The 26,119-nt window shown below is 50.2% G+C and overlaps 2 protein-coding genes across 4 annotated transcripts in view; one reads left to right on the top strand and one right to left on the bottom strand.

Moving 5' to 3' along the window:
• LOC105701218 overlaps nucleotides 1–24,065 on the top strand; it is a 44,973-nt gene extending 20,908 nt beyond the window's left edge. Inside the window, exons 2-3 of the mRNA XM_012427772.2 lie at nucleotides 16,735–16,917; nucleotides 23,006–24,065. Coding sequence (XP_012283195.1) covers nucleotides 16,735–16,917; nucleotides 23,006–23,352 — 530 coding nt within the window. The 3' untranslated portion in view covers nucleotides 23,353–24,065. The remainder of the gene's footprint in view (nucleotides 1–16,734; nucleotides 16,918–23,005) is intronic.
• LOC105701213 (RING finger protein 17) overlaps nucleotides 1–26,119 on the bottom strand; it is a 142,873-nt gene that overhangs the window by 28,924 nt on the left and 87,830 nt on the right. The gene's annotated exons all lie outside the window — the stretch shown is intronic.

Here is a 26,119-nt window from a genome sequence, read left to right as displayed (position 1 = left end):
TAGAGCGACCCAAGAAAAAGCAGTCGACTAACCGATCCGTAGACAAGATCTCTATAGAGAATTAGACGTCTCGGTATTTTCCAATTCCGCAAACGACTGGAAAAACGAGCGACAGGCTCAAAGAGAAATTTCTTTATCCCGAGTACAGACACGCGATGCGCAAGATCCTTTCCAATAAGGCCATAAATCACGGCACTATTTATTATGTAACATCGAAGTTACATAATAAACATGACTAGCATGTCGTCAAGGAGCACCAAATGAAGCTCCAGTAAGCGTTTCGACGTAGACCATCCTGTGAATATTTATCTATCTTTTTTTTCTTTTTTTTTTTTAACGACGTCCCGTAATGAAAATTGTCGGTTCACCTCGCCGTACCTCCAAACAATTCTAATCAACGACTTTAAAAGTAGCAGTACCTTATTATCCAAATTTCTTTCAGCAGTGATAAAATTCGGGAAATTTGAGAGCCGTTAATCGGCGTCGATAAAACGTCTCGTTGATAGGACGGGCATTAAATCAAACGAGCATAGACATTATGCAGCGGAGATAGGAGCGAATCGCGATATCGTTTATCGGGGTCTCGGGCTTTCACTTTCGTACGCACGGGAGAAGTCGAGCCTTCGTCGCTAAAACCTGGGGAGAGCCGATTATGAGAGCCATAACCGGCTTGGGATATAAGCGGGATCATCGGGGGGATTATCCGGAGGTCGAATTTTCGGGGGCGGGCCAAAGGAGGCAAAAGAGCGAAAAGTTTTAAGGACGGCGCAACAGGTTAAGGCGGCCGTGGAATCGGCGAGCGGGGCTCGGCGAATATTTTCGCGTACGAGAAAGAGTTTGCGGAGGGAACGGGGGGAGGACAGGGGCCGGGAAACAAACGAGGGTGCGACCAGGGAGGGAACCGCTCGAGCGAGGAACGGCTCGCGTTTTCAACCCCTTTCCCGAATGCCGCCGGAATGCAATGGTAATGCCCGCTGGACGGGGCGGAGAGTCGTTTGCTGAATTCCCGGAAAAGGAGGGGAATAAATTATTTCGAGGGGGAGGTTCATCAGGGACCGACTTTGCCTCCTCCGCGGCGCTATACGGCGAAGGGGCGAACTACACGGCTAAGTGGCGCGGTATACGGCGAGGTGGCGCAGTCAACGGCCGACCGCCGAAGGGGTAACACGTCGCTCCTCAAGAAGCGACCCATCCTCGTCGATTTTCACCCCACCTGCGCTCTCCGGGGACGTAAATTAGAATAATTAGCCACGTATACGATGCGATAGAGAATGCGTGAATTTTTAAGATCTACGTACGTTATAAGAATTGTTGTATACCACATGTATGAATTAATAAAGAGCTGTGGAAGGAGGGTAGGATGTGGTGTTCTTGATTTCAATTTAAAAGCGTAGAATGTGAATCCATCATTTCTTGAGTTGGCTGTCGATAGTGCTCGTTTTGGCTGCTTCCTGTTATCGGTTTATCTGACTTTTGTACCCCGTTGATAAGGGGATCGGGGTTTTAATTCTATGCGAGGTTTTCCTATAAACGCGAGCACGCGCGGTTATGAAATTGATTTTTAAAGAATGTACATTCCGGAGGAGCGTGTAATGGCGGGCCATCGATTCCGGGATATCGTGGGATGTTCCAAAAATTGGACGTATCGACGAGACGTCAACCGGGCGAGCCAATGGCCGGCGGGTAAGCTTCTAATATGCAGAGTGCTTCGCACGCAGGAATTGGCCCGGCACTCGCGGCATCCCCCCAATGAACGGAATTAACCGGGATAACGCAATTAACTCTGACAACGCGAGAAAAACAAATGGGAAGTACCAATTTCTCTCGTCCCCTCTCGTCGACGCTACGTCAAAACCGGACATACCGGCGAGTCCTTCCCGATTAATTGAAAAACCAATTAATCACCCACGCCTAATTACAGGATCGCGTTTTAACGGCCGGAATTACAGGCCGGGTCGAGGATCTCACTTTGGGAATCATCGAGCACGCCCAATTGGAGGCGAGACTCGAAAGCGTAGTTTTTAGGGAACATCCGGAAACACGACCGAAAAATCCCCTCCTCTCTGAAAATGACCATTAATTCCCACCTTAATACTCGAAAAGACATGGGCTATTTTTACAATTATTTCACATGAGTAATCGGAAGTGAATATTTATCTCGATTAAATCATCCCCGGATTCCGCCCCCCTCGGGGACGTGATTTAAGCAAATATCCGGCCCGAGGAAGAGACTCGCGCCGCGCCGTATGAACTATGAAACTCAATTGCGGGAGTCGTGCAAACTTATATTTCCCTGTCAGCAGGACCGAGTGCTTTTTTACCACCGGTGGGAGCGCGAACGAGTGATCGGGGGTAAATGATATTTCACGGGGGGCGCGTCAACGCACGAGCTGTCGCGGATCCCTCGACGAGCTCGGTGACAAACGCCGAACGTAGCCATCGTTTTGATTATTGATTCGACGATTGGCAGTCGACGAGTGAATAGACGGCTGTCCGAGACTCGTTGCGGTGTCTCCGAGCCCGACCCTCGGTCTCTCTTTCTCGTCCTGTCCTGGTGTCCATCCCTCCTTCTCCCCCGTTCCATTGACACGAGAGTCAGGGGAAAACGACAAACCGCGTCCGGCGGTCCGTTTCCGCGCACCCTCGCACACCATGGATATGGGATTTCTGGATTTCGCCCACGCCCAACATTTCGGACATGCCGGGGAAAGAGACCGCAACCAACGCTAATCCAAAGTACAGAGTATCGCTTATATGGGGGGAGGGGGTTCTAGTGAATAATTGGAAAGGAGGGAAAGTAGAGGGAGGAGAACAGCGATAAGCCAACTGATAGGGTGACTCCATGACTTTGGATAAAAAATTGGAAATCAGTTTGGGGCGGCCGCCTTGGAAATTAATATTAACGCCAGGCTAATTGCGACTGGATTAATCAAGGTGCACCATTAGGTGCCATGGTGTCGTGTAATTCCGAGCCCAGCTGAGGCTACCTCGCTCAATGGTGACCTGATTGTCAATGCACGCGTAAGTTCGGCTCGGAGTTACAGAACTTGATTACGGATTAAATGGACTCGCGGTGTAACGAAGGATACCTGACTCGGATCGATTTTCAGCCTCCCACTCGATCTTCGAGTTGATTAACCCTTGTGTCGGGATACCTCGCTCCTTTCTACTTCCTGGTGGGTTAGATGGTACTTCTGAAACGAGGCGTCTCCTCGACCGGAGGTCTCGGCTTATCGGATATTGCTTCCAAGATACCACCCAGAAATCTGGACAGGAAAGGTACGAAACACTGGCCCGAAGACTAGGGACTCCGATTCTGCGTTCAAAGTGGACATGACACCTGGAACTGGCAACAAAGTCCAATTAAAGGGGAACAAAGGACCTCTCCAAGAAAAGTACGAGTGGTTACCTCGCGTGTACTTCGCATTGTCTCCTCCCGGCTATTCTCGCAATCAGCTGTTCGGACAAGTCGGTGCGAACCGCGGGGGACAAAACGCATGTGCATCGACGTGCAGCCGCAAGGATTGCAGGATTTGACGCGGAAAAAAGTCGTTTAATTTTGTCGAGTAAACGAAAGGATGGAAGGAATCGCGTTAATCCTTTGTGGAATGGGCCTGGAGATCGTTTTGCAAATTTCGAGCCCGACGAAGGACGTAGAGGGGTAGGAAACAGGACTTTGCAGTCGAAGCACTGTAGGCAGACTGCAAGTGCGGTTCAGGTGCATCCGGGAAAGGGATATCGCGACCCGAGGTCGGGGAAAGTGCGTGAAAGGACACTCGTGAAAGAGAAGTCGTAAAACCCCCGCGAAGAAAAGGAAGCAAAGGAGATCCCGCGGCGAGCCCCATGAATGATACCAATCGGGAACCCTCGCATGTATTATATATCGCATTGTTCCCTTTTGCTTTCTCTTCGATCCGCGGACGGAGCACTGCATCGGCGTAACCTGGGTCTACCTCCTCGACTAGTTGCGTCACGGGATTCGTTTAACGTTAACGCAAGAAATTGGGAAAAAATTCACACTACCAAAATGGTCGCGTGTAGTTGTTAATTATTTGGAGCCGGAAATCAGTCGAATATACCGATTTAGCTGTATCACCTGGATACGTGGAGTGCCACAGTGTTACATTTATCGTGAATTGATAATAAGCCAGATACGGACCCCAGTGGCGAATTTTAACGCCAATCTTGCCGGTCTTTGCCTTCTGCATAAATTATCTCCTCTCGTATTCCCGACTATCGCCGTTTTCTCGTCTAAATTAACGCTCGAATTGACATTTTGCCGCAGACGGTCGGACCGCTGGCAAGGACAACTATCATTTCACTACCATGATCGTAGAACCTTGTCGAGTCAACAGAGAACGGGTTTTGCGAGAAATCGGGAGATCTCTCGTGGAGACTTTTCTTGAACCGGATGGAAGCTGATCTCTGGGATTCGCAAGTACGAGCACTCGCAATTCTGATATACATTTGTAATCAGCTCCTAAAATGTACACGACTTAAAAAAAAATAAAAAAGGATACTTTACAAGAACTGTTTATTCCACCATTAAATAAAAAATTTCACTTCACAAATGGAGCACAATTTATCGCGCACTCATGCATCTGCAATAAACCCTGAATACATCCTTCGGTACAGGTGCGTTTCGCAGGACACATTCGGGAACTAATTCGCAGCGTTATGGCCGCATGTCGGCAGTCTGCCGAGGACTGCCAATGATCGTAATGGATCATCAGTTGGATCTGGGGATTTAGGGCTTTGGTCGTACCTTCGATTAGGTGCAATAATTGTTTACGCGAGATTTTCGTGGACAATACGCTTCCGACTGTTTGCCGAAGAGGACGCGAATCCTTCCTACGTGATCATTGATATGGATATCGATCATCGACCGTCACGAAGCGTATGCGAAGCGCAAACTGCACTTAGATGCACATCCGAGACGCGATAGATTTGGTAATCGGCATAGAATATATAATTGATCTCTTTCAGGTGAGATAACAGGGATGAAATTGAAGCAACACGCAAAGAGGATTTATTTCGCAGCGGGTTCGATACGCTTTCGATGTTTTTTAAGAAAATTAATGCAACGCGTGGTCTCGTTCCGCGCGTCCAAGGGAAGAGTCCATTTGTTTAGTATCATCAGACCGTAGAATCATTTCGAAATGTATCGACATTTTGCAATTTAATTAACCTCTGATAGGAGGCCGGGAGCCGACCTTGGTCGGTCTGGTTGCTTTCCCACGGCGAAACAACGCGATTTTCCGTGCAGTTATTTCCCCAAATATAAACAGCTTGGAAATATCCGATCAATCTGGGGAAAGATATGCTGATCTTTCTCGTGTCGATCTGCCTTCCGTGGGAATTTTTTTTTTCCTCCTCTGTGATTTTATCTTCACTCCTCGCGAGTGTTCGTTTCTCGATTTATTTAGTTAATTAGTTAAGCGATAATTCGCGAAGAAAGTGTAAATGAGTGATGTAAAATAATTTCTCGAATGGATTATAATTTTCTCTCGATGTTCCGTTGCTTAACTCAAATCGAAGAGGGAGTTATTTGGTGAGAAATAAAAGCTGAGGTTGAAGAGTTCTCTCTTGTCACTTTCAATGGCGCCTCTCAAATTTGACATTATTAGGCCCAGGTCTACTTTTAGCCTCGACATCCAAGTTACGCAAGAGCTTTCTCTTACTCGTCCAGATCTCGGTTAAGACAGCCTAGTAAATGAGATCTCGAGTCAACACTCGCGTGCTCATTCAATATCTTAGACGGATAATTGAATTCTTTAACGGAATTGATCCACCGCTTAGGCGAAGCCGGAACGACAATTGTTGAATAAAATATGAATCCCAAGCACGGAACGATCAGCTTCCACGTGTTGTGTTAAAAGGATTCAAATAGGGGAGCAACAGTTTGGCCATAGATATTCATGAAGATAATTTACAATGTAGGAACTCCCCCTTGAAACTGCTGTGCGGCGTTATCGCGAATGGATGTTGCGTTCAATTTCCAAAACAAAAAAAAAATCCCTCGAGTACCTCCCCTGTATGAAAATCCTTAAACCATGAAGTAAAATGATTTACTAAAAAGAAAATAAAATCCCGATAATTCCCTTTCCCACGTAAATTCTGCCCCATTCGCTTAATTTCAATATTAAACATCTGAATGATTTTATAAACAATCCAAAATGAATTTTCTTTCGAGGATTTATAATCACTTCTTTGTAAGATTCGTGGGGCCATATTTTCTTTTACAGAGCGGTCGTAGATGGATTAGCAGGGATTGCATGCCCCTCGTTATTAAACATACAAAATCATGTTACTCACGGTTCAAAAAAGGTCCATTCGCGAAATGTAATAGAAACTGGAGGCAAATCCTCGCAAAGCAGCGGCCGAGCCGCGCCGGGTGAAATAATCATACGTGCGGTGTTCCAGGGAGTCCTCGCATCCGTAGAAATGAACTTGTCGTTATCGAATTCGGTTCTGCCTAGGGGAAACAGAGAGCGAGAGAGAGGGCCGGAGGGGCTAGCCAGGGGGAAAGAGAGAGAGGGAACGAGAGCCAGAGGGAGCGGAACCCGAGCGGGTTTACTCCGGCTTGACGTTCTCGAAATCGCACGTACGTAAACCCGAGAGCGCAATAACGCTTTGCGCGCCCACACGGGCATTAGACTCCCTTTGTTATAAAGGGAAATTAACGGGCGATTAATCGGAAATCGCCACTCGTCGAAATCGTCCGGAACGGCCGGCCGTACGGTCAGGTGAGGCAGCCCCGCGGGGGCCAATGAGCGGCTCTGTTTGCGCTTGCAAATCGATCCGTGGACTCTGTCGTTCCGTCAGTGCCGGCCAATCCTGGACGGAATGAAAAATTCCCCAGGATTTCATCGAGGTCGATCCTATTGAACGTCCTTCGACCAGCGGAAGCGAGATCGCGGCCGAGCGTCCGCGGAATCCGGGCATAGGAACAGCGCGGAGCAGAATTTCCGCCCTCGACCATCGCCGGTGAAATTTTCTAAATAAATCCCTAAAGGAAAAAGAAATGACGAGGGTCCAGTTTCGTAATTTCAGCCAAGTCTTGGAATTAGAAACCGCAGAGGGAATCTGCGGAATCAATTCGATCGATCTCTGCCGGAGAAATCGCATCCCATACTCTTTCGATGGGTTTCCGATACCTACTAATGTCGATCCGACATCGCGACCTCTCGATCTCTCCGCGATCTTATAGACGCGTTTCTCGAATTCCGCGCAGAACCGCGGCGATCATCTTGCAATTTACGGATCGCGGAAACGCGGCGGCCCGGAAGCGGCAGCGGGCCGCCCTAATGAAACGCGCCGCGCGGAGTAATCGCAGGTTGTCGTAACGCCAAGGACCGAGCCCTTCTTCTCCGCTCAGCAATCCGTGGTGGAGGCCACGCGATTAACGCGCGGGAAAAACGCGCGGACACACCCAGCCGCGAGGCGGTCCCTTTGGCGGGCAGCGTTTCAAACGCCGCGCTTCGTCCGCGGAGATGTTTCACAAGACCATGAAACCAGAAGAAGAAAAAGAAAAGAGAGAAAAAATTCCGGATGGTCTTATTTCCTAATTCAACGAAAGATAATATTTTTTCGGGTAAGACGAGGTGAAAGTACAAATCTTCCCGAGTACGTCTCCACCTGGATCGCGGTCTCGTTTCAATTTAAAAACTTGAATTTCCGCGTTAACTCCATCGCGGAACAGTTTATAAGTCATCCGGCGTTTCCGCGAGTCCGCTCGCGGGGAACTTGTTCTTTATTCAATTAATGAGAGGCTGATAAAAAAAAAAAATAGGGACCAAGAGGGTGTAGGAAGTCGAGGTCCTTCCGGATTTCCGGGCGTCTCAATTTTCGGGCCGTTTTCCGGTGGCCGCGTCCAACGGACGCGGAATCGGAGCCGGTTCTCCGGTTCGATTTCGGTAACGCGAGCGACGGCACTCTCGACTGCCGGGGGGCACCTCGCATAATTCCGACGGACGGTATTAGGTCTCATTGTTATCGGGATTCGATCCCTCGGGAGGAAGGACCACGTGCCGCGAAACGGAATTCGGATCCGGCAGAAGGACCCGGCAAGGGGCGCAGGGATCGCGGCGGAAAGGACGGAAGGAAGGAAGAGAGGCCTCAAGGTGGAAATGACATTTGTATGCATTGCAGACCGTATTACACTATACGCCAACTCGATCTACCCTGGGACGGTTCCAGGGGTGGTTCCCACTGTTACCCCATGATTACTGTTTTCCTATGCCACCGAGTTCGCCACCCACCGCCCACCACCCACCATCCCCGCAAGCGACTCCAGTCGGCACCGAACGCCTCTGCCACCCTCTGCCACCCTCCCCGAGGCCGCGGCCGCCCTCCAACCCCCTCTGAGCTTTAGTCCCGATNCGCCCACCACCCACCGCCCGCCGCGACTCCTGGGGGCGAGGCCCGCCCCTAACCTAACCTAACTCCTCGGAAAACAAACCGCTTCCCTACCAATTACACGCGTCCGTTCGCGGAAACGACCGGAACCGAACGGAACCGGCCGAAGTCTCGCCTGACCGCGACCGAACCTGTCGACAATCGCGCCCCCCCTCCCAATGCAACCAGAAGTTGCTACTTCCGCAAGGATTATGCGGTGCGAATTCCAAACTACACTGTGGTTCCCTGCGGCTTCCTCGCGGAATTGCAGGAAACCATGCTTGTCGACGCCCGACCGAGCCGGACTTTTAGTGGGCTACCCTGAGAAGGAAATGCCTCTCGATACACGCTATGTTTAATGTTTTACACCCGGATTAGAAATTACACCTCCCCGGACAGTTTTTCGGTGAGGCCTTTTTACTCGGAATCTCGTGCCGCGATGGAAGTTACGGATCCGTTCCGCAAAGGACGGTGGACCGTTTCAAGAATCCACGATTCTCAGGTCTCTACCCGGTGAATATTCATTTTTTAATAATAAAGTACTTATTACGTGATAACGGGGTCGGTGTTTAGTAAAAGTACGTATTTTTGCTGAGTGTAATTAATATTTAATTACATCCCGTTCAGGGATACTGTCCAAGGTGGGGTTATGTTGAGAGTTTCTCAGGTGACGGCGCTCGCTCCTACGGTATGATTAGTTGGAATGGATTTCTTCGAGCGGTGCATGCGACTCGCGGGATCGGCGACAATGCAGCGAGCGATCGATCGCCGAGGTAATGTAATCGCAATCGAGCTACACGAGAGATAAAGCGTGATCGACAGTCCTACAAAAAAGAATTCCCTGATAGAAGTCACTGGGGCGCAAACGGTAAAAGTGGTCATTTCCAGGACACGGCCATTCCCGATCCAGTCGGAGCTGAACATCGCCGTGCGATTTCCTGGACTTAATCGGACCGTCCAACCATGGAAAAAGACGTATTACGAGGAGCGGATGTTTCCATTCACCATGGTCCGAAATACAAGGAAATTTACGCACGGACCGAGGCCACACCTATGTGTCGCTCGGAGCCATGTTACCGGTCGTCGCCGGCACTCGTTAAGGCGGTTTCTTTTCTTCTCCAGTTGGGCGCTACTTGCGTAATAATATATGCAAACTAGTGCCTGTAATGTGCACTCCACTTTGTAACTCTCGCAGCAATTAAGATCGGCCGTACGCTAATAACTCCCTGGAAGTAAAACTCTGAAACGATGATTTTTTCCTTGGACATCTGACCGAAAGCCGTGGGCTCTTTCCTGGAGAATTAAGACCAAGAAAAAAAGAAGAAAAAAAAAAAAAAGAAAATCGTTCAAGAGTTTAACAACGTCCGAATTAAATTAATTAATTATGCACTCGACTTGGCATCGAGTTTAAAGGGACGGTCCAAACCAGCGTTTCTCGATATGGTAGCAGCCTGAAACAGCGTTTATAAATGAGGATCAGGAGTATCGATTACCGTGCGATCGATAGGATCGCCGATCGCACCTTGTGGATCTTTCGCAACCGGTTGCGCAATTGTTGCAGCGGACTTGTCAATGGCTCGGTACATCCGTCTTCTGGCGAGACTCATTCAGTCGATTCGCCCCTTTTGGGAGAGCTCCCTGTAACTCGGGAAACGATCTCGATGTTAATCGAGGAGAGTAGCCGATCGTTACGAAGATGCCATTTTTTTAATGCTTTGTTGCTCCATGTGCGCGCGTCGAGATAGTTGCCCGGAATGGATGGATAAATTGCGAGGGTACCTCCGCACCTGTAACGATCTTTCGTGGGAGTGGCCGATCTCCAAATGGGACACCTCCGTAGCCGCGAAAAAAAAAGAAAAAAAAAATCCCAGGCCAAGTTACGCGAAGTCGTTCCTTATCAACTTATAATCAATTATTCTCGCAAACGGTGGATCTCGAAACGAGAATTCCGTATGACAGACAACAGCGGCGATCGGCAACGCTTCGCTGCGTTATTCGACCACGCGCTTCGGCGAGATCCCGCGAAATTAGGAAAGTTAGTTTAAAATCGCTTTAGGAAAGTCAATTCCACATTCGCGGCCAAATCATCGGACGCAACAATGGTTATATATCCGGGGCTGCATCGGACACTGGCTGAGGAGCATTATCAGGAAACGAGGGTCGGAAAAACCTTGGAATTTTGGAGGGGCGAAAATCAGGTGTTTCGAAAAACGTTTCCGGCGTGCAAATGAGAAATGCAAGAGTGCACCTCCACCAATTAGTCTCCCCGAAGGCGATTCGCACTCCGATCGCGACAATTCGCGGGGTCTACGTAACCGCCCCCTCCTCTTTGCCGCAAACCCATTAACTTTCCCGCCTTTCCCGGGATTTCTTTCCTCGGTTTTCCACCCACCTTGGCCGCTGTTTGTCCGTCGCGGCGTCATCCGACGCTCCTCCGGAACAATATCCTCGTCAGACCGCAGGACGAATTTCGAATCTCTCCATTCCGCCCGCGGCCTTTGTACGGCGTGTCGGATCTCTCCTAACGGAGATTAACGCTTATTTCCTCATCCATTCCTTCCCTCTCGAATTTCCTCCGCTCATAACGTCCCCGTTTATCCTCCGGAAAATCCGGAAGAAGACTAACCATTACTAGATACGAGGACTAAATTTCTCCCACCTTTCATCTCCATCCAAGGACCCTGAAATTTTAGCAGAAATGTGTGATAAAAAAGGATTTGCGGATAGATTAATCGACAGACGCGGAAATTGGGAGGAATTCTCAGGACTGGAGGCAGGATCTGCTCCTTTCTCCGGATCATGCCTGCGAAAATTGTTGGTACAAGCCTCTCGATGGTCCCGAGGTCCGGCCAGGATAATGGAGACTCGCCGCAGCCTTTTTCTGGGGCGCCGCTGCATTAATGGCCGCTCGGCAAAACTAATCTTTCGATTTAGCCTTTAGCAGATTTCGTTGAATGCCGTTCTTGCTCGGCCCTGCCGTAACCTCGGACCATGTTACGACCGAACACAGTGTTTCGTTTCACTTCCTCCACTTTTTGCCGTCCAAGTTTCCTGGCTCGGCTGGTATGGCGAGCATCCTTCGCGACGTAAATCAATTTATGCCCGAGGTGAATTACACGAAGACCCGAAAATTCAACCGTAGGTTCGTTTAAAGATGTAATGTTTCACCGAGTCACTAAACAGGGTTTATTAATATCTCTCGAGTCGCGACTAGTGATAAGAATCTGGATAGTCCCTTTCCGCCCTCTACTTCGCAGGAGCCCTGGAGAGTCCGTTCGCGATCGCCTTCGGAAATCCTCTGAAAGCCATATACGGGCCCGGGGAATGGCGAATATCGAATCGCGGCTCCGATCGATCCTTTTGTACTCCTTCCTCGAGATCCCGGCTGAGCACTTCCGGTCTAATCTCCAGAGGGACCCCGCCGGCCTCCCCACCGCCCTCCGCCCTTTTTCAAACGGAAACGCGATTCGAGAGAGTCCTCTCGCAGCTCTTTCTTGCACCCCCGGGGTTTCTCTCGAATCGGTAACCTGTTGCGCTCATGCGCGCAAAAATCCACCTACGAACACCGGAAGTAGGGGTGTCTTACGTCTCGTAGCTTACGTCCTGCCGAGTCGCCTTTTCTCTCGGCTTCCGCGACGCATTTTCCCTTCTTTTCCACATCCCGTTTATTCCGCAACAATTCCTTACATAATGAAATTAGAAATTAATTTATCACACGCTGAATATAATTATAAAAGCTATGGGGCAAAAATCGCCGGGGTAAAAATTAAATTCGACCGGAACCCGGCCCTACCGGAAGTACCTCCAGTCCATTTTAACGGGTCAGCTTTCCCTTAAAAATTCACAGGATACTTCCTTACCTCCTTCTTCCACGTCCTAAGTGCTCCCAAATCGGTGACCTGTTGCATCGCCTACGTCCATCCACGTCCGCGGTCGTTCCGCGGCTCGAGAAACGCACCCTGCGAATTCGCCATTTCCTTCTCGACGTCTGCGGCGACCGGCGTCACGTAGCCGTACTTATCAGTCCCCGTTATCACAGGATTTTCCAAATCCTTTCCCTCTAAGATGATCAACCCACTTCCCCATATAAAATTGACAAGGTTTCCTACATTAAATAAATAAAAAAAAATAAAAAGCGATCTAAAATTCCGTCGTTCAGCCAAGAGTCTCCTCACCCCTGAAAATCGATTTATCGACGATATCGATACCGCCATCCCGAATTCGGGTGTACCCGCGGACTCGTGTCGATCGTCAGAAACATATTATTCCATCGCAAACACGGAATATCCTATTTGATATCGGACGCGTGCATAATCGGCGACACGCGTGGATAAATACGAATTAGCAAATCGTATTTATCGGCGCTTTTTGCCTGTTCGTCCGCCCAGGGTGAGGAAGGGAGATAGAGAGGGGCAGTAAGAGAGGACGGGGTAGAGAGATGACGACGCGATACGCGCGTTCCCACGCGGAGGCTCGCGCGTGGCGCTAGCGCTCGCATAATTTTCCCTTTTTCCCGCGCGGCGTCTCTCCCTCTCTCTCTCTCGAGCCAAAAATTTCATGCGAACAGCGTCACCAGCAGCCGTTATTGAGCGTCCTCCCCGGAGATTTGCATGTCGCGAAACGCCCGCTAGCCGAGCTCGCGCTTTCGAGTATCGATCCTCCGCCAGGGAGGCCCCGACGCTCTTTCGCGAGTCCGAGCGCCCTCGACACCCCCCAAGGCTGGGAGGAAATAAATTTCCCTCGTACTCATTAAGGGATGATAATCTCCAAGAATCCTGCCAAACATACCCGAGGTCCCTCTCCATGCAACGATTCGAAAATCGGTCATTTTGAATAGATCCGAATGAATGAAATTTGATGCCTTCAAGGTAAATTCGAAAATTTGGAATTTCTTTCTTTTTTTCTAATTAGCTTCGCCATTTGTTAAATTAATTTCAGGATCCTTGTTAAAAGTGCAGTGGAAAAGTACTGTAGACATTTTTTAGACGGGGCGTGGGTCGTCTGTAATAATTGACTGAAAGGTCGGGCTTCGAGTAATAGGCTTTTCAATGAATTATTACAGGTGAATTATGAGAAGTGGAGAAATATTGTAAAGGACTTTTCGATGTCAATTTTAATGGGGATGGTCATGCGGAGATCGTGGATCGGGATTTATGGTGGTATTTGCTGCAATGACGAATTTGATAACGCGGTATTTAGAGGGGCGTGGGGAAGAATGGTCTCCGGATAGGAAAGAGCACTCTCGCCGGAGCGACGCCGACGCCGACGCCGACGCTCGTCGGGCGCAAATCGGCGATCGAGTCGTCGGGAGCCGCGGGGAAATCGTTGACCGTCTTTGCGACGGAGACTTCCCCTTTCCCGCTGAAAGGAAGACCTTTCAACGGCGACGGCGCAAAGAACGATCTCCGCCTTTGTGCCCAGGTATAACCTCTTTGCGCGGATGAAGCTCCGGGTATATTCTCGCCATGCCGACGAGTTTTCCCATCAAAGGAAACTAATTACGTAGGTACCTGTCTGCTTTACTTCGCAGGAGGTGCAAGACCGACCCGGCCGGCAAGGGAAAGGCGGAATCGGACGCGGTGATTCCGCGCGTCTTTCCCACCGAGGGCGGAAGCGAAGCGCGGGCGCGATAAGAGGATATCAGGGGAAGAACTGGACACCGTGGGCCGCTTGAATCCCCAAGAAAGACTGTATTTTATATTTAAAAATTAAAAAAAAAAAATCACTAAGAACCCGACATGTCTTCGGGACATCTTTCCTAGGGGGTGATAACTCCCGATGAATGCGAGAAGGTCCAGGGGGGTCGCGAAAGAGCAGTCGGAAAAACGGAGGGAAAGTACAGGGCAACGAGCTCACTCGACCGGCTCATGGGCGCAATTAACTCGGCGGGGTAATTTATTGATCTAACGAAGTACGGTGAATTAACATTCTCCGTACGTCGAGGAGTAATTAGGTTACGATTAATTAATTTCGTTCCCTTGACTCCCTTTAAACCCGGGCCATTTGGTCGCGTCCTTGTCGCGGAATAACCGCTCGGCAGTTTGCTTCGCGCGCGTTAAGTGTGACAATAAATTGTCTCTTGCGTCGAGTAATAATAGTTTGACGGTGACGCGAATCACGCGATTGGGCAATCGATCGAGAACGAAGGACGAAGGAAAATCTGTCGGGAAAATTCGCCCTCCGATCCGGCTCCCCGGTGCATTCGATGAAGTTGAAGTGCGATGGGGGTTGAGGAGTTGATTACCCTCTTCGTGAAGGGTCGGTCGCAGGAGGGGAAAAAAAAAAAAAAAGAATTTCCGAGGGAAAGTAGAGGGAGAGAAAGTAATTTTCGTTCGGCTGGTTCGCCATCTCTTCAAAATCTTCATCTCTGACCAGCTGATAATGCGGCTAATTTATTAACACCCTCGAATATAGAAAAAAAAAATCCCCCCTCGCGAGCTCCTTTCCTCAAATTCCTCCCTTCGGTAATTAGAACCGAATTCCATTAAAATGCTAATTTGTTGCCTCGTTAGGATATTTTCAATTCATAAAATAGTCACGGACTAATCGTCTCAGGCAATTTTGCGGCTAATTGGGCAATTAGCTTTATGGGTTCAATTTGAATGTCCATTTTCATAAGTCTCCGCGTTAGCACTTACTAAATTCCTGACCAGCGGATGAGATTCGTCGACATGTTTCGCAATTAACGTGAAAATTATCCCATTAGCTGCTTCGGAAAAGCTAAAAAACTTTGACTTAGCTCCTCGCCGAGAGGAAAGGAAATATGTATAAGACTCGTCCTCGTTTTTCCTAGATTTCGGATCCATTTAAGTCATTCCTGCAAATTAATCCGCTATTATTTCATACCTCGCAAGAATCTCAAAACGACTAGCTTTGCTTTGACAAGACCCTGTTCGTTTTCTTTAGAGAGATAGTTCTAATCAGGCCTGAAGAGAGACCGATTAATCGACCGCCTCCGAACAGAGAGATGTAAAAGGGACTAATTGATCCTCGTTGGCTCTCGGAGGGGTTAAAATCTCACTCCGACGAGTTGAATGGGATTGCAAGGCTTTGAGGATTGTCAAAAGGATTATTATTGCTGGCGAAAAACTGAGAGGGAGAAAGGGGAAATTACAGAGGGGGCAATCGTTCCGCGTAAATCACTCTACGCCCTCAATTTATCAATTTTAATACGCGATCCGAAAACCACGCATACACGATCTGGAAAAATGCACGTTAAATGCTGATTTTTTTTTTTTCTTCCCGTGAACTAGAAAATATTACAAATATTAGGAATATTGAGAAATATTATTGTAAGTCGGGATAAGCTTCGTTACAATGGACACTTCAAAGGACCGATCGATTCGCCGATCGAGGACGAAGGATGGGAAAGGTTCGATTTTGCGTCCCACACCACGAGGGGAAATGATTCACCTCATCGGGTTAGACGGGGTTGAAGGGCACCGAGGGTTGTGGAGGGACTTTTTTTTTTTCTTCCCGAAGGGAGTACCGCGATGACGCAAACTCGTTTCATCGTTGTGCGAGAGGCATTACTTTCAGGCGGCGTGGCAGCAGAACAAGGTGTCGAGGCGAGCGAACCCATTGGACCCTGAAAAGGTTCTCGTTGGTGGTTATATTAAGCGGTCCCTGGCTGGTATTAAGGAAAGGACTCCGCGGAGGGGAAAATTTTTCCCTTCAAAAGGCGTCCAAGAGCCCCTTAGGCGGGGATTTCGGCCGGATGTGAAACTCCACCCCGCTGAATATTTTCCGAACTGGACCCATCGGGCACCTCTTCGAACCATACAATATCAATCTCCGTTTAGTAAATCAACGCTACATGTACAAATGGGAATGAAAAAAACATGGATATTAATAACAGACTCGGCTTTGATATAATTCCAGAAATTAGGGAGGATCGAGATCGATCGTTGATCTTTTTTAGGGGGTAGAATTGTCGCGAGGGATTCGATTATCCGGGTAAAAAGAAGTGCCAATTCGATCGGTTAAATCCGCCATGCACCGGAGGTATCGGAAAGCCAGGTGAACCGGGGCATAAAAGTAACCCACGTGCCGAAATCACATCTCGATCGTCCCCTCGCAGGGAGGGCGCACATCTCGGGAGTTATAAACCCGATTCGCGGGGGGTCAATACGCATCAATCGAGAGTGCCTGGTGCACTCGATGCGCCTCTTCCCGGGCACAATATAAACGGGAAGGGGGCCCTAGTTCGAGGACGCCGGGGGTCCCCGACGTCCTCTCCCGGGAGGCAATCCCTATAAAGGCGGACGTTATTACCTCGAGAGCCGCCCCTTCGGGGTCATCCGGGAGCGACTAAAGCCCGGGATATGATTTTTGCAGAGGGCCTGGACGGCGGCGGCAAAGTGTCGAAGCGGGCGAAGCCTCTGGACCCTGAAGAGGACGATTACTACTACGACGAGGTGGACGAGAGGAACAATCCGACGAACGAGGCTCCCGTCGTGCCCCCGGGATTCCTGAGCCCGTCCGTGAGGGAGTACCTCGATCTCGGTAAATCGATACCCGGTACGTAAACAAGATCATCTCGGCTAAGTTCCCTTTGAGAGACCGGCGCACAGAGGAGAGGTGTGCGGAACCCGAGGAGCCTCTCCTCCTCGGCCGGCGTCTTCTCCCGAGGGAGCGTCGCTCCCTCGCGGCATTCTCCGGCGGCATGCCCTGACTCTTTTGAAATCGAGCGCCGACTCACCCCCAGGCGATATGCGGCTCTCTGCCCGCGAGTCAAATAAGAATTCGAGAACTCGAAAGAATGCCCCCCACGTGCGAGCGACACGCCGCTCCCGATATACACCCTGCAAGAGGATCCCGAGGGATTCCTAGACGCAACGTGACCACCGAGACCCACCTGCCGGCAGCCCGTAAACGATACACCTGGCGGGCACCGAACGCCCCTCTCAAAGGGGATGATAACGCACGAAAGTGATACCGCGCACCCTTTGCACCGGAGCGCGGCCGGTTTTGAGAAAACTTATCTGGATATCTTTTAGATGCATCGAAACGATTGGCATAAATCAGCTTTTTTTCAATATTATTTATGATTAACAATAAATTCGGTGATTTTTTTAAATATTCGTGGCGAAGGTTTTACGCTGGAGACGACGATCGATTTTTCAAAGGGGATGATAACGCGCATCCTTTGCACCAGAGTGGGCCCGGTTTCAAGAGAAATTATTTTGGGAAAATTTCTTTATCTTTTGGATGCGTTGGATAATAACGAAAATGATACTACGGATCTCTTGCAGAAAAGAGGTCTAGTCGGTTCCGGAAATGAACTGTAACGAGATATCTTTTACAGCAAAGCGATTTGAATAATTAATAGGACTCCTCCGATATCGCAATTAGCATTCATAATTGTTAATCATAAATTCGGGAATAATTTATTGCACGGATCGTGACCTTTTTTATTTTAATTTCCATTTGAAACAGCGGAAAATGAGCTTGCAGGATTAGGGGGGCGAGTATGTATATGATTGTAGAGATGGTCGAATAATCATGCCAAAAATGCGGTAGTGCCGAAACGGTGGATAATTAACGCTCGTGGGATTATATGAATAACGCGGGGACGTATTAGTAACGGTATTATTTCTCTGGGCAATGATTTGCATTCCGGGCACGTAATTACTTCGGCGACTGTGTCGCCCCTCTTTATTAAACCGACGACGAAAATTTGCATTTACAAAAGGAATCGCATTAATTGCTTGTTTGCGCGAGGACAATTCATGCGTGGTTATTGCTTCCGTGTTCATCGACGGGATGACTCCCCGGATGTTCATCGTCGTGTCTTTTGTGCACCCTCAGGGTGCAGTGGTACTGTCGAAGTCATATACTTCTTCCGATTAAAAAAATAAATAAATAAATAAATAAATAAAAATAAAAGGTAGAGGTGAATTTCTTATTTATTCCCGAGGATAAGACTCTGTAAGAGCCATTCAAGCGAGTGCCACGGAAAATCTGCAATATTACGCAGCCGGAGGCACAAACGACTCGGATGTAAGAGAAGAGCGAAAAGAAAGATAAAGGGAGATCCAAGAACCGAGATTTCGCCTTCCAGCTGTGAATATCGTTATCAGAAAACCGCCTTATCACAGCGCGAAACGAAGGACATCGCACAGGGCGAAAGAATGTACAATCAATTAAATATCAACCGATAAATATTAATACGCATCTCGCTATAAAGGTATTTCGTATTATTCATATTTTTATACAGTCTGGCCTGTTGGCCACGGCGATACAAATATTATTCCAGTCCATTTAACGCGGTCGGCCATGTTTTAGTACCATAAAGAGCCAGGATTGGAGAGTATTTATTTTTCGCTCCCTTTTCCGATTTTACCTACGCGCTGATTCGATTCAGGACGGTGTGCAAACGCTCGTGCAAACAGTTACTACCGTATACAGATTTAACTCTGTAGGGAGACAAGTGCGCATAGTTGTAGATTTCCGAATTCGTTATGCCTTCCACGTGCACCGCGAACAATTGGACGAGCCTCCTATTACCCGCGGACGATACCAAAATATCCCCTAAAAAGATCAGCCACCGAATTTCACCGACCGACGGAGTACTTTCTCTCAATTTCTAAATTCACCTGTACAAGCCTCATTAAAATCCTCGCCCCGATTGTCATCGTAACTCTTAATAAAAAGACGTATAAAATATTTCCCCCCGTACCGGAAGTTGCGGTTTACCCAGGCAGTAAAAATCCGCAAAGCAGGGTGTCCCGTCGCGGGGTATTTCGTTGCCCCCGATGCAAGGGGTGGTCTTCGAGCCCCGAAGAAGAGGCGAGATCGCAGGACACGCAAGGGGGTTCAAAGCGCCCCCCGTCGGAGGACCTCTCGCGCCATCGCCCCCTTGAGTGGGTTCGGATTCTTCGCCCCCGTCCCCGCCCCTCCAGGGGATGGTCCACGAGGGTGCGTGGTTTCTCGCGCCCTTGGAAATGGGCCGGAAATGGAGTCGACGAAGGAAGAGAATCGAAGAGGGGGCGAGTTAGCCGTCGGGGGGAGGGTGGGACGAGTGCGGCGTCGCCGAGGATGACGAGGACGACGCCGGTGGCGGCGGCGGCGGCGGCGACGAAGGGGATGCATTGAATCAATATGGCAGCGTAAACTTATCTCATTGACTTAACGGTTCTCAATCTCCCTCGAAGGGTCGCGCAGCTCGCGGCACCGGGTATAGGATAATGAAATACCGGGACCCGGATAACCCCTCCACCCCGGGAGCCCAGCCGGGCTCCGGGAGGGCACCCGAGGAGACTCCGGACCGGAGGATCCCTCTCTTCGATCCCACCCGGAACCTCGGCTTCCACCCCTCGCCTCTTGTCTCCCTCTGTCTCGCTCCACCCCGTGTTTCTCTGTATACGTATACATACGTATATCGGCCCGGGGTATATACGTATATCCGCGTATACACGGTTAAACCTAACCTCGTCTACGCGCTCGGCGGCTCGCCGTGGCACTAGCGCTCGTCCGTTCCGTGCGCTCGACTGATTTTATGATGATGGCTCGGCGGAAATGTAAAAGAGAGCTCGGGGCAGTCCCGGCCAGCTCGGTCCGGGCGCGGTCCTTCATTCGCCAAACATGAGGATAGATTTTCATGGGGCGATAGCTCGGACTCGACCCGAGGTCCGGCCAAGTTTCGCCCCCCACCGATACCGCCCGGCCGAGACGGCCGCCGCGGCCGACCGCCGCGACCGCGCCGCGAGGGGATTCCTGATTTGTTTTCCACCCTCGCTCGCCGCGGGCGCTCCGAGGAGACTCCCGGTGGCCGGTGATTGCCCCGAGGTTTGCCGACCGATTTCAGCCGGACCGATCGGAAAACGGGATGACGTCGACCGAGGGACTCCCCGGTCCCGGCTCGATCTCCGGCCCCAACCCTTCGACCCCTTCCCAGCAAAATAACCAAGAGACACTCCCCGCATCCCCCTAAAAAAGGCTTTTCCAAACCCACCCGCGATCAGACCCCTGCCAACACCCACGATAAAATCATCAAAACCATAACCCCCTACAACCCCGAAATCATTCCGAATCCCAATCTCCAACGATTCCACGGAGTAACAACCTAACCTAAATTCGATCCTGCACCCTTGAAATTCAGAAACCACCCTCTGACATATTCGATCATCTAGGTCTCACGGTGAAGTTAACATCCATCATATTTGGAGATAACCGCTGAAACCCGGCAAAGAAACGCGAGGTAGGCCCAGTAGCCAGGAGAAATCCCCAATTAAGCGTCCCCCCGGGCGCGGAAATTCCATTTCCACGCCTTTCCAAATTCGGCGAGATCACGGAACACCCCCATACGGAGACGAGACGCCCGGGAGCATCTCGTCGTCGTCGGGGCCCAGGCACGCATCGTGCCCGGGTGACAAGTTCCGAACTGCGGGGGAGCGCGACAGTGCGGAGGGTGCGGAGGGCACGCGCGTCCGCAGGTGCGCGAGCGTCGGGGGAGAGGGAGGAGGGGGAGCCGGGGGGCTGCGTGGGGGTTCGCACCCCCGCGACGGGAGCCGAGGTGCCGCGGCTGTCGCCCAATGAGATTCGCGCGCGGAGGCATCGCACCGGTGCAAAGTTGTTTAGACAGGCCTCCCCGGTCGGGGGGAGGGGTAGGCGGGGTACAGGGGTGGTTCGCGAGCACCCCGTTATAATTCGCGAGGCGCCCGAGAAGCTGCGATTCCGACGCCGCGCGTCGGCTCGGCTTTGTCTTCGCCGATTCCTCCGAAAGAGCGGATCGGAGAGGGCGCGACGAGAGGAGAGTTGGGGGTGGNGGGCAAGAGGGAGGGGATCGGTCCGCGGGGGGCACGGCGAGGATTTAACGGGACCGGATGATAATAATAAGAGCAATGACGGAGGGGAGGGGGCGATCGGGACAGAAGGGGTGGACAGAGAGGTGTCTATTATTGCTGCGAGTTGTTAAGAGCAGCGCGTACAGGGAGAGGAAAAGGGGGCGACGAGGGGGGGGAACGGGCACTAATTTGCGAAGGAGGTTCGGTCATTTATTTCGCTTTGAAAATCCGCGATCGAAAGGCCTTTTGTCGGGGCTTCCGCGCGCTTTAATTCCGTGAAGAGGTTCCCGAAAGGAAATTTTCGAGGGGCGGCAGGGGGAGGGGAGGGCGCCTCGGCGCGTCCGGGCGGACGGGCATCGCGGGCGGAAAGCGCACCTCAAAGAGGGCGTCCCTTTTCGTTCGCCGATGCCGGGCCTATAGTAACGGCAGGTCGCGCATAATTGATGCGTCTGTGGCCGACGCAAAGCCTGCCTTGGCAAACATCCGAGATGATTAACCCTTTGCGAGGTGAGATGTAATTACCTGTCGACTTATACGAGAGAGCGAGAGAGGGGGGGCCACCCACCCACCCCGTGCTATCTCGAGATAACGCGATCGCTAATTTCAAGTTCCGCGGGAACTTTGACTCCCTCGGCCTGACGCACGCGAGTACAGAGGGAACCTGACGTGGGGGGGCAGGGAACGGGACGCTCCATCAGGATGCAGGTCGCGGGATGCAAGACTTGGAAATCCAGGATATGGGGTAGGAGTCTAGAGACGGAAAATAAGGTCCTTCGGACATTTATTCCCGATTAGGGGCGACGCCCTGAGATGGGGTAAATCTGGGAAACCGACACTTGGATGCACACTATGTCTCTTTGGTTTATCTTCAATGGTTTTCTTTTTTTTTTTAATTTTTATTTGGAAGGTGATTTTTCCCAAGGGAGCGACACTTCCCGGTCTCGATGTTACTCCGTGATGCGCTCTTTGATCTAGATTCATATTAAAAAAAAATATGTGTGTGGAGATGAGAGGAGATGGCGCAGAATTCGTCTGGACCGTCTCGCGGAGGACGCGAAGACGCGGACTGCCCTGGCCTCGAAACCCATATTTCGAGATGAACGAAATGGAATGAATGGAGGAGAGGCGGTAAATCGCGGCATCGGAGATCCGCGAAAAAGAAAAGGAACGGTTCGCGATCGCTATCGCACTAATTCGAGAATCGAAAATGACTTCGCCCTTCGTTTTAAGAGAGCGCGCTTCAAGGCAGCGCCACTCGAGCAGGCGGTGGATCAATTTGCATTCAACCTGACCTCGTGTTAAAAAAGGTCCGGGCATATTTAAGTAAAAACCGAGTTTACCTGAAACGCCTCCCGGGGAGATGCGACAGACCCTGACCTCGAAACACAGATTCTAATTAGGCATGCGGACCATGAAGAAGGCAACCTTCCCATGCCTGAAATCTACATTATCAGTTTCAATGGGTGTGGAGTTTAAACGTCTTATTATTTTTTTTTTCTTTTTCCCCACTTTTGATAATTTAATACCGGTATCAGGGTTGATACCAAATCACGTGGATTTAACCGTGACTTAAATTACGGGATTTAAATCACCCCCGCTTTTCAATTTTATCAGGTGGAGTTTCGCGCCAAGTGCTAACACACGCATGCTATAATCTAGTCCACTTGTCATGTACGTGTACAGAGACTTCCTGGTTTAATAGGTGCGGTCCAACTGGACTCGGGCGCCTCGGAGGTTAGGAATCGAGCCAAGGAATCGACTCTACCGAGGCAGAGTCGATTAAGTTAAGGAAAACCTCTAAAACCGATCCCTCGTTCCAGGTCGACCGGGCACGGACTACCCGGTGCTGGGCAAAGTGCCCTACACGAACTTCTACTGCGACGACCAGCCCTACCCGGGGTTCTTCGCGGACGTGGAGACGCGGTGCCAGGGGTGGCACTACTGCGACATCGACGGTCGCCAGGCCACCTTCTTGTGCCCGAACGGGACGCAATTCAGCCAAGCAGTGTTCGTCTGCGACTGGTGGTTCAACGTTCGCTGCGAGCTCAGTCCGAAGCTCTACGCTATCAACAGTCGGCTCTATCAGCGACCGACGGAGAGCCCGACCAGGCCCCACCGGGTGATCACGAAGGAGTTGCTGGAGAACATCTTCGTGCGGAAGAAATGAGAGCCTCTGGCTCCGCAACCCCCTCCGAGGGCCCCATATCACCCTCGATAGCCCACCTTAACCCCCACGTTGCGACCACCCGTGGTCCTTAATCGCTGATGAGGTCGCGTCCGAAACGAGCGGACCGCCCCGGCCACGTTGACGGCGGAACCACCCCTCGAAAATAAGGAAGAGTTCCCCGGGACTCGAGGAGAACCGTTTCCTTTACGCTGATGCGGACCTACCCCTGCACCTGGGGTACGTGAGCACGCACCTAACCTCAAAACTCTTCTGGACGCCTTTTGCGTGCGGGTAGGATAAAGTACGCGGACCTTCTGCGAGGAATACCATAGGGATCCTGGTCCTTCGATGGACTTCACCATGGGAATCTGACTGGCCACGGGAAACGAGGCGATTTCGGGCGAGATTGAGGTTAGGTCTTGGTGATCTTGCTGATCTTGGCGCTCCGCGGGAATTACTTTACACTTGCGGCCGGGATTTGATTAGCCGACTATATGTAAATGAAGAATGACGTTTAGGTCGAGGGAAATTGTTTATAGGGTATCGATGTAATTATGGAGATGCGATATATCGGCAGTAGGAAGAAAATCTCGACCCTGTGGAGGGAAGATCGTTAGATCACTGCTCGACGATGGATCCTGGGACACGTCTCGTAACCGCCGTACCAAGGTCCGTATTAAGTTAATCGTTAGGCGAATAAAAAAGAAAAGGTATTCCGATGTAGATCCTCTTTGCTTTCCAATCCTTTAAGTTATATACCGATCTCCTTAGGTGTAAGGACTCAGTGCGGCGTGGCGTGAATTAATGCGGATTTATGGAAGGGTACTTTTGTAAAAGCAGAAGAGGAAGTCGAGACGAATGTTTTATGGAAATGTATGGACTGTTTTGATGTATTTTTATGGGGTTCGCAGGGGGTGGGAATTCTTGCTGTATGGAAAGGTGAGTCGCGGGGGGTCCGTTTCGAAAAATGATTGAAAAGGCGCTCGCCAAGTCGGAGGATCGACAAAGGGGACGAAGGGGAGGGACACCGGGAAATGCGCAAGGAATTCTCCTCGACGGAATTCCCGCCCGGTCTATGCGAAAACGTACGCCTCGAGGAGACGATATCGCTCGTCGTTAACGCCGTTCCGTTGCACTCTCATTGCTCTTCGCCTACCGACGACGATGAAGAAGCAACTCGGTAATTCCCACTTCGGAATTTCAGCGATGCTCCATAATATGCGCGGCTCACGTTCGCCGTGTGGATCTTAATAAAGACCTTATTTGATCGATAGAGAATTCAGAGGATCCACCGGGAATCGGTGCGCTCTATAAATTAGACCGAAAACCCCGGAAAATAAATCCTCCCGGCCGGAAGTGCACTTTTCGCCGAGGAAATCGCCCCTCTGAGTGAAATATTCACGAAATCTCGTATATCAGGATTCGACGGTAATTCGAAATGACGCACAGATAAAAAAGGAAAATTAGTTGACTGAAAGGAATACATATATAATTGCAAGAAACAGTGATTTCGCCAAGAAGAAAAATGATACCGTTGATTTAAATTTCCTTCGCTCAATCTGACGTTTCTTTGGACGCACTTGATGGCAGGATTTTCTTATCCAGGATATTTCTTTGAGTGAAGCTTTGTTTTAAATAAATCCTGGATCCTGTGATCTAGTTTGCTCAAAATATGTAATTGTGAAAGATATTCCCTTTCCGGGATTTATGAGAAAAAATTGTTGGAAAGTTATGGGTTGAACGTTACTTACGGGGGTGTAGCGATAAGGGAGGATCTACGGGAAATGTACGTGCAGGATCCTCGAATTTAAGACCGGGTCCTTTGGTCGAAAATGTGGAAACGTTTCGAAACAGCAGCCACCTCGACGCCCGCGGGCTCCACTCAAATTTCCGTCAGCCCTATCGGCCTTGTCAGCGATCTAGACCGACGGAAGAGGGAGCTTTTAAAAAGTTTAATTCCGAGATTAAAAAACTTCTCGAGCGACTATGCGGCAGCTGGCGACTCGTTTTACGTTCTCTCACTCCGGGTCTCGACGCGACTTCCCCTCGGTGGCCTTTTCCGGATTTCTCCGGGTCGAGCTCGTAACCCGGAGAAGAACTGAGAAAAAAATCCTCTCCTTTGACATTTAAACCGTTAAATGAATAACTTCGCTCGGAAGCGAGGTGATCGCCCAGGCACCCGGTGTCCGACAACCCCCACAGCCCGAGAAGCTCCTACCTCCACGAAATATTGGAGCACGAATTATAATATTCGCTCGATAATTCACGTGACCGATCAAAGTCATTTCTTGTCTGGGAGCGGAGATAAAATCACCCCTTCTTGTTCTTAGAAATTGAATCTCGTACCTCATTATGCATCGCCTGAAGTTTAAATCGAGCATCGAATAAAATCATCCCTTTCAGTTCTTAAAAATTGAGCCGCTTGCAAAATTATTATTTATCATTTGAATTTAAACCGAGTATCGAGTAAAATCATCCCTTGTTCTGAAAAATGGAACGGCGCGCAAAATTATTATTCATCGTTTGAATTTAAATCGAGCCTCGAGGAGGCTCGACAAAGGCGTGCTCGGAGATCCCATGGCTCGCGGAGCCATAAACAAAGTCGAAATCCTTTTCTCGTAGGAATTCTTCTAGACCCCCCGCAGCCCAGGAATCCCGCGGGTCCATCACCCGGGGGCACTCGGGATACCCTTCGATTTCAGGCGAAATCCCGAAAAATTCTGCCGGCGAGCTCTCCGGCATCCTCGAGCGCCTCAGGTGCCCATTG

Source organism: Orussus abietinus, unplaced genomic scaffold (genome assembly GCF_000612105.2).
Source record: "Orussus abietinus isolate OABI.00-Male unplaced genomic scaffold, Oabi_2.0 scaffold5, whole genome shotgun sequence".
NCBI lineage: Eukaryota > Metazoa > Arthropoda > Insecta > Hymenoptera > Orussidae > Orussus > Orussus abietinus.
The sequence above is the reverse complement of the archived record's forward strand: the minus strand, read 5'-3'. Positions and strand labels throughout refer to the sequence as shown.